The sequence below is a fragment of the Megalops cyprinoides genome, chromosome 7 (assembly GCF_013368585.1).
Source record: "Megalops cyprinoides isolate fMegCyp1 chromosome 7, fMegCyp1.pri, whole genome shotgun sequence".
NCBI classification, from domain to species: Eukaryota; Metazoa; Chordata; class Actinopteri; order Elopiformes; family Megalopidae; genus Megalops; species Megalops cyprinoides.
The window spans coordinates 26,277,393-26,285,730 of record NC_050589.1 but is presented as its reverse complement, the minus strand read 5'-3'; the positions used below and the strand labels follow the sequence as shown (position 1 = coordinate 26,285,730).

The 8,338-nt window shown below is 43.7% G+C and overlaps 1 protein-coding gene across 1 annotated transcript; it reads left to right on the top strand.

Annotated features, from left to right (window-relative positions):
• Positions 1 to 5,706, top strand: tuba5 (tubulin alpha 5). Its single transcript, XM_036532799.1, has 5 exons — positions 1 to 123; positions 2,295 to 2,517; positions 3,927 to 4,075; positions 4,293 to 4,973; positions 5,065 to 5,706. Exons 1-5 carry the CDS (start codon positions 121 to 123, stop codon positions 5,356 to 5,358), a joined length of 1,350 nt encoding a protein of 449 aa, XP_036388692.1. The 5' UTR covers positions 1 to 120; the 3' UTR covers positions 5,359 to 5,706.
• The last annotated feature ends 2,632 nt before the right edge of the window (positions 5,707 to 8,338 follow it).

The window sequence follows — 8,338 nt, the reverse complement described above, 5'->3', positions numbered from 1 at the left end:
GGGGACCCGTTGCGCGTCTGAAGTCGACGGAGCTTAGAATACCAAAGACACAATTTACAATAAATTACTAAAAAGTAATTTAACAAGTTAAACTACCCACTTTAACCCATAGAGAAAAAAATGGTAAGTTTCTGTGTATGGTTTTAAAAACTTTTAAATCGTTCTTTGTCTTCATTTAAAAAGGCGCCAAAGGTAGGTTACATTTTAAAATGTAACTTTTTCTTTGAAGTTCCGCATGATGTCTGCCAACTCTTATATAGTTGTTAGTTTTGTAATGATAAAAATGTTACATGCCAGGTGTAAACGTAGGTCACTTTAGTTGGGCTACTTTCCTTTTAACAGTCGCACTTTAAAAACTGGAAGAGCAGTTTCTTTAGTGAATGTTTCCTTCCGGCAAGGTGTTGTTAAAGATTTGTTGTAATTTTTTTTCCCCATTTCCGAAGAACAAAGTTATTGTGTGTCATTTGGGTGAGGTGTATTCTTATTGTGCACTGCAGGAATTTAAGGAATCTTCCGAAGAGGCCCACGTTAGCCTCGGGTGTAGAGGAAGAGGGTAGGTGGGAGGCACATGGGGGAGGGTAACCGCAGCTGGCTCCTCTTACGTTCATTTCCTATAAGTCCTGCGTTTCACGTCGCGAATACTGCAGTTGACAAGCTCTACCTGAATGGCCATGGTGTGTTTAAAAAAAAAAAACCTACTGCTAGGAAGAGTGTTTGAAACAACGAAAACGTCTCCGAGAAATGGTACCCGTCGATGTTTTTTTACAATACAATATTGGCGCTTGTCTAATGTAAGATATGGGTAAAATGGTTAATACATCTGCATATTTTTATAGTCCTTTTATTTAGTTCGGCCTTTAGTATAAACAACCTATCAGGTATTTGTAGTCTCAATTTTATGTAAAAGCTGTAGCTGCTATTCGGGTGTAGTAAATTCCAAAAAAAAAATGCTTGGGAGTCCGAGCGTGCCCAACAGGTTATAAATCCGGACATGTGCTGACGGGGACGCCTGTCTGCTTCGTGTGAAGACCAGAAAAATCCTCTTTGTCAAGACAAACTCCGCCCCTCGCCTGCGTGTTTTTTTTTTTTGTCAAATGTGCAGTCAGAATAGGCTAAAACCGGATTGATAGGTGTTGCCCCCCTCCCGCTGCCAAGTACCTTCGGTGGTTTTGAATTGGCGGCGCTTCCTTCGAAAACCAGTTTTGTCTTCCGATTTTTTTTTTTGGATGACTAAATTTGCGTGACAGTTTTTTCAAATCATGCAAACTTTTTTTTTTCCTGATGCTTTTGTTTAAATTGTTCTATGCGTTTCCCGGGTACAGTTATTACCCAATTGCTCACACATACCGTTTTGGAATGGAATGGAACGGACCTTGAGCCTCTTGAAAGAATTGTGGTTTCGTAACCAGAATCGCTCCTGCCTTGCGTCTGCAAGCGCAACAGAACGCCCCCCCCCTCCCGTCCACTCACTGGAGGGCTGCCTATCGGACGGCACAATGGAGGCAGGAAGTTTTACCATTGACTATATGTTGAAGGTCACAGTTTCAGGACTAGTTTTCCCGTCTTTTCCCTCCCCCCCCCACATTTTTGTTTTTTAAAATGCTGGTAATTATGAAATGATCTAGTATTATCCCTTACTTGGATAAGAATTACATGTCACCCTGTATGTGTTTCAAAGGAGCTGATGATGATTTCAGAATAATATAGCTGAGACAGTTTTGGCATGCCGTTACTGATGTCATGTTCTTTTCACCTCACTTTTATGACTGGACATGGTGTGAAGTCCAACCACATGACATGACCATTGTACCCAATAATTCTCCCCACTGTTAATCATAAATTTTGTCGTCATGCCTCGTGTCCTCTTTGTCTGCAGTTCAACCAAATATTGATTTGACTAGAGGCATTTTTTCAGTTGGACGCCATTTTGAGTTTTCACTAAATCCCCTCCCTCTTCGGAGGGGAGGTTGTGATGCTGTTGTTGTTGGCCCGCAGCGAGAGTGCATCTCCATCCATGTGGGCCAGGCAGGAGTGCAGATTGGCAATGCATGCTGGGAGCTGTTCTGTCTGGAACACGGGGTGGGGCCTGATGGGGTGGTGCAGGAGGTGGCAGCAGGGCGTAATTCCCGGCAGGACCCCTTCAACACCTTCTTCAACACAGGGAGCTCAGGCCGCCACGTTCCCAGGGCCATATTCGTGGACCTGGAGCCGACGGTGGTGGGTAAGCTCACCCACTTTAACGGATTTGTTTTTCTCCCCCCTCCCTTTCCTGCATCGTGTGTGTGCTTGCATAGCGTGAGTGCATCTCCATCCACGTGGGCCAGGCAGGAGTGCAAATTGGCAATGCATGCTGGGAGCTGTACTGCCTGGAGCATGGCATCCAGCCTGACGGCAATATGCCGAGTGACAAGACCATTGGTGGCGGGGACGACTCCTTTAACACCTTCTTCAGTGAGACTGGCTCTGGGAAGCATGTGCCCAGGGCTGTGTTTGTGGACCTGGAACCGGCTGTCATTGGTAAGTATGGTGGGCTGAAATAGAGGGGTGTGTTCATCACAGCCTGAGCACCATACCCACAAGACCCAAGATCATACTATGAACATGCAAATTGTTCCCCTTGCACACGCATGTTCATGGAGAGTGGGGTGTACACAAGATACTAAGGGAATATATTGTCCTTTCATCACCATATAACCATATTTTGAGTGTTTACTGAAAAATGTTTTGTCTCCAAATTTCCTAATCTTAAATTATCCCTTGCGGGTCTCTGTTGGTGCCTATACTTAGCCATGTACAGTCTCCATGGTGATGGAAAGGGAAGTTCTACTGGTGAAAAGTAGCCTTGTAAACACTATTGTTTGCTTTAGCTTATCATGAACTTTACAAAGTACCGATGGCCAAGGTCAGATACCTTGTCTGCAGACAGCGACACTGGGCCCATGAGCTGGCAGCTGTCTGGTTTGTATTTGTGAATATTACTATGCAAATATGTATGCAAAAGTATTCAGAGTGCCTACAAACTCAATGCTCATCTTTAAAACAAGGTGGTGCACAATTTTGCCCCTCTGTCATTGTTTACTCACCATTTGATGCCATGGGCTATGACAAACTATAGAGTATTTTAAAAACATACTATCATAATTTATCCTAAACCCTTTACCTACCACCAAGTACATGCATCATGAAGCTTTTAACTGTGGATGCACTTTAGTGTCATTGTTCTGTGGTAAGTAACTTTAGCCAGTAGCGTGTTAAATGAATTTGTTCCTCTAAGATATTTTTGCTTACGTTTTCCATCTTTTTGAACTATTCAAGAATCTCTAGTAGCCAGAGCTGAGGTCAGTTCTTTCTCACTAGGTAGCTAAATCTGTGGAGCCTCTGCTAGCTCTCAACTACATGTGATGTCTGTCAACCAAATGGCTAACTTTGCTGTAGATAAATATGCAATGCAGAAGCTAGCTAACTAGAGAATAAATGCAACACAGTTGGCTAGCTTGCTAGTAGCAATTCACTCCTTTCCAAACTCTGAGGAGCTGACTTCTACCGACTGATTCCTTCCTTTACCACTGACAGTGAGTTTTGGAATAGAAAAATGAAACTTTCTGGATAGTGTGTGGCTACAGCATAACGATTTCACAACACACAGTGGTGCACTCAGCACTAGTTTGATCTTCCTGTGTTACATTCCACAGTCTTATTGCTAACTGAGCATATTTGAGTAATTACTTGACCTTCCGATTACAATGGCTTTAAGTTTTGAAATTGAGTTCTTAAGGAAGAAATGGACTGAAGGTTTATAGCACTATTTCTTGGTTGCTTGGCCCCTTGTGTGCAGTGCATATGATGTGGTTGTAAAGCATCAGTGTTGCTGTCTTTGTCCCCATGTTAGCTCATAGCTTTTAATGATGGTTTCCCTTCATTCCCAGACGAGGTCAGGACTGGAACATATCGACAGCTTTTCCACCCTGAGCAGCTCATCTCTGGCAAGGAGGATGCAGCCAACAACTATGCTCGTGGCCACTACACTGTGGGCAAGGAGATCATTGACATGGTCCTGGAGCGTGTTCGCAAACTGGTATGTGCAGCTCCTCGCACATTAGCTGCGGTCTTGGACTGTGGATGTATTTGCTTCAGTTATTAATGCCCCCCATTAAATCATTACAGGGTAGGGCCTCATATCTTGGTTTAAGTACTAATTCGGTCATGTTTATTCTCAGACCTCTTGCAATTTAAGCATTGTGCAGGCCCCAGTATGCTTTGGAATGGGGTTTAAGCTCTGTTCTTTCTCTTAGACAGACCAGTGCACAGGGCTACAGGGATTCCTCATCTTCCACAGCTTTGGTGGTGGTACTGGGTCTGGTTTCACCTCTCTGCTGATGGAGCGCCTGTCGGTGGACTACGGCAAGAAGTCCAAGTTGGAGTTTGCCATCTACCCGGCCCCCCAGGTGTCCACGGCTGTGGTAGAGCCCTACAACTCCATTCTCACCACGCACACTACCCTTGAGCATTCCGACTGCGCCTTCATGGTGGACAACGAGGCCATCTACGACATCTGCCGCCGCAACCTGGACATCGAGCGCCCCACCTACACCAACCTCAACAGGCTCATCGGTCAGATCGTGTCCTCCATCACTGCCTCTCTGCGCTTTGACGGTGCCTTGAACGTGGACCTCACCGAGTTCCAGACAAACCTGGTTCCCTACCCCCGTATCCACTTCCCCCTGGTTACTTATTCGCCTATCATCTCTGCCGAGAAGGCCTACCACGAGCAGCTGTCGGTCTCCGAGATCACCAGTGCCTGCTTCGAGCCAGCCAACCAGATGGTGAAGTGCGACCCGCGGCATGGCAAGTACATGGCCTGCTGCATGCTGTACCGTGGTGATGTGGTGCCTAAGGACGTCAACGCTGCCATTGCCAACATCAAGACCAAGCGTTCCATCCAGTTTGTGGACTGGTGCCCCACTGGCTTCAAGGTGAGTGATCCCAAATGCATGTGGCCTACATAGATAGAGCTTTCCTTCTGAATTCTACTTGAATCAATCCTGTGAATTTTCCCTCTTTCAGGTGGGTATCAACTACCAACCTCCAACTGTGGTGCCTGGTGGAGACCTGGCCAAGGTGCAGAGAGCTGTGTGCATGCTGAGCAACACCACGGCCATTGCGGAGGCTTGGGCTCGCCTTGACCACAAGTTTGACCTGATGTACGCCAAACGTGCCTTTGTCCACTGGTATGTGGGCGAGGGCATGGAGGAAGGAGAATTTTCTGAGGCGCGGGAGGACCTGGCAGCCCTGGAGAAGGATTACGAGGAGGTGGGCACGGAGTCCGTAGACGGAGACGAGGAGGGAGAGGAGTACTGAGCATCACCCAAACAAGTCACCACCAGTAAAAAGGGATCACTGTCATCTGTTTTCTGAACCTGTCCACTAAAATGTCTTATACTGTCCCCTTTCAAGGGTCAATTGCAGAAAACCCACAGGATTATCACTGATCTGTGAGCCAATGACTGTGCTGGCTAATGCACAGCTGTCTAGAGCTATGATATCCATTTGGACTGCAGCAGTCACGGTTTATTTTGTTTTGAGCACTGTCTGTACCAAAGGGATCACCTATAGTTAGCTAGTACATTTCTCTCTGTATATTGCAATTGACCCTCCTCTGCATTTGTATGAATAAAGTCTGTGAATAAAATGCTCATCCTCCTCGTTCCATATACCCTAAATATGTTTTACTTGGTGTATTTGAAAATTTCTTCTGAAATCAGTCACATATATTTCTTTTTTCCCAATGGCAATTTGTGTTGAGGGCTCCATTCTAATTGCTGTGTATCAGTTTACACAATATAAAAATTAGGTTAAATGAAATGCAGATAAGTGCGTTCACTGTGGTGTAGAAGTTAGCCATGTCGGGTAATTGCTTCATTTCCAAATTACAATATTCCGATAACCACCGCATGTCCATTGTTTTACGTTATTACGCATTTGAAAATGGAATCGTTTAAACGTTGAAAGAGTACAATGCAAAACACTTAAGACGTCATCTCTTCTGCCACGTCGACAGCCTTCGGCACAGGATCCATAGCCTACTTATTTTTGCTCCGCCTAAACTGCGCGTTGCTCATTAACCATCAATACTGTAACCTGGTGTTCCAGTTGTGGAGCTCAGCCGATTAATAGCCGGTTTAACGAGTAGAACTCAAGGGGAAATCATCTCCCAGATATATCCGTCACATGGTACAATTTCGTTTCACATTTGTTGAAATGGTGGTTTCAACCCATTTCACAATATGCTGCGCGGATAATCCCCACAAAAGCCACTGGAGGGCCTCTAATGAGACAGGGACAGAAGGACCCTGTTGCAAAAATATGAGCAGGTTTTGATGTGTTCTCATGAACTGATCCAAAATTTCAATTGCATTTATGTCTGCAAAACCTTTGTATCTAGTGTCGAATTAGCTTTAAGAAGTACCCATAACAGTTATAAGCCTATATTTTAATATGTTTTTGTATGAATGGACGAATATATTAATGTCAACATCTTTTGTAAAAAAAAAAAAAAAGTTGAACAAGGCCTAGCTTGTGACAGTAGCAAGAAAATGTCGCCCAGTTAAAGCACAGAGCAAATCTACAGTTGGACAAAAAATAAACGATTGGTGCATTAAAAACCGTTCTACCCCATATTCGGATGTCAAGATAGATAGCGGTTATTCTTCAACAAATAAAGTGGCTAAAACTGATATCACCGTTCGTAAAATGTCGTGATTTTTAAAATCTGGTTGTTGAGTTATTTCAGCACGTGTATGACGCGAACATGGCGGTTTCCTGATCATACGTGGGCTGTGTCTGTAGTTTCATATCGGATGGCAGGTAATTCAGGACATTTAATGTATGTTTTTAATATTTTCGCTCCATTTGTTACTGTACATATATGTACTGTGCATACAATCTCACATTACACAAATACATGCTGCCAGCGTCGGCTTTCCTGAGATTCTAACGAAGGACAAATTCAGCCCTGCAAATTAATGTGGCGAGTTTTAATTTTTTTACTTATGTCTATGCGTGGCCACATCTTGGCAATATTTTCAATATTTTAATTTAGTCTTCTAGCTAACAGTAGGACCTCTAGCTAGAAATATCACTACTTCGTTGGGTGTAACATCTAAAATAAAAGGAAGTTATTTTGGAACATAACTCATGAACTGCATAACATAGGCTACTATGGCCTACGTAAGACTCCAGCCAGCTACAGTAGCGTTGTCTCATGGTTAGGCTACATTCGTGTATTTCCGGACTAGTACCTTTTTATTTTTATGGTCTCTTTTTCGTATGTACTATTTATTTGTATGAAGTGTATTTTATACAAAACCAGTTTAATCAAAATATTGATTAAACACAGTAGCCAATAGCTCAACAAAAAATGTTGGACACAAGCTCCACCAAATGGCTGTCGATAACAATGCCTACAGTTTGCATATAGTAGGCTCAAGCAGAGTCATTTTACCCAACGAATTTTAAGCGGTTGTTGCTGTATAGTAATCTACATAGCGATACGATGTTAGTACTTAATATTTATGTCGAGGCCCTTTTGTCTGAGGGTGTCGGGTATTGTTACTCCGATCTCTGAAAAACGAATAATGGGGGACTTAAATCGACGGGCGTTAGTCGTGCTCACTAGCCTATAACCCTGTGCGGACCAGACCTTCACCGAGCTGCCTCCTTCAGGTGTCCGCACACATTACTATCTGAGGGAATGTTTGATTTGTCATAATAAAACAAAAACGAGGTTAATCAAGGAACAGATTTCTTCTTTCCCGTATGATGTCGACGGCGAATTTGGCTTCTATTTATGGAAACTAGCTAACGTTAGCTGGATTGCTAACTTGGCATTTAAGTTAGCTCGCGATGCTATTAGAGGCGTGACCTACTTCCATCTGCCACTTTGTTGATAAAGTGCGCTACATGTTTGTCATCTTCAAGACAAGTCAAAGCAGAAATCCTAAATGCTCATTTTCACACTTTCTATAACTGAATAAGAGCACATGTTTTGTTTACTGTACACTTACGTGTCCACTCCTGCGTTTAACAATGAGTTTATTGCAAACCCCTCCCTTCTCCCCCACCTCCTAGCTCACAGGACTGATACCCAATCAGCAACTCTACAGAGTCTATTTAAAGAACAAGTACCGGTCACCGTGAGGCTGTCAACTGAAGCATATCCATCCGCGCAAGTAAACATTATTAAACAGCCTAACGAAATGTTCTTTGCGGTCTGAAGTGAAGGCAATGGGTTAAGACGAATGGCAATTTTGCATTTTTCATCCAATGCAACGTGCGACGT

What these genes read in the sequence shown, in the direction of transcription:
- tuba5 (XM_036532799.1), top strand. An exon ending in CCTGGAACCGGCTGTCATTG is followed by an intron (nt 2,518 to 3,926) that starts GTAAGTATGGTG and finishes CTTCATTCCCAG; the next exon opens with ACGAGGTCAGGACTGGAACA. An exon ending in TGGAGCGTGTTCGCAAACTG is followed by an intron (nt 4,076 to 4,292) that starts GTATGTGCAGCT and finishes TCTTTCTCTTAG; the next exon opens with ACAGACCAGTGCACAGGGCT.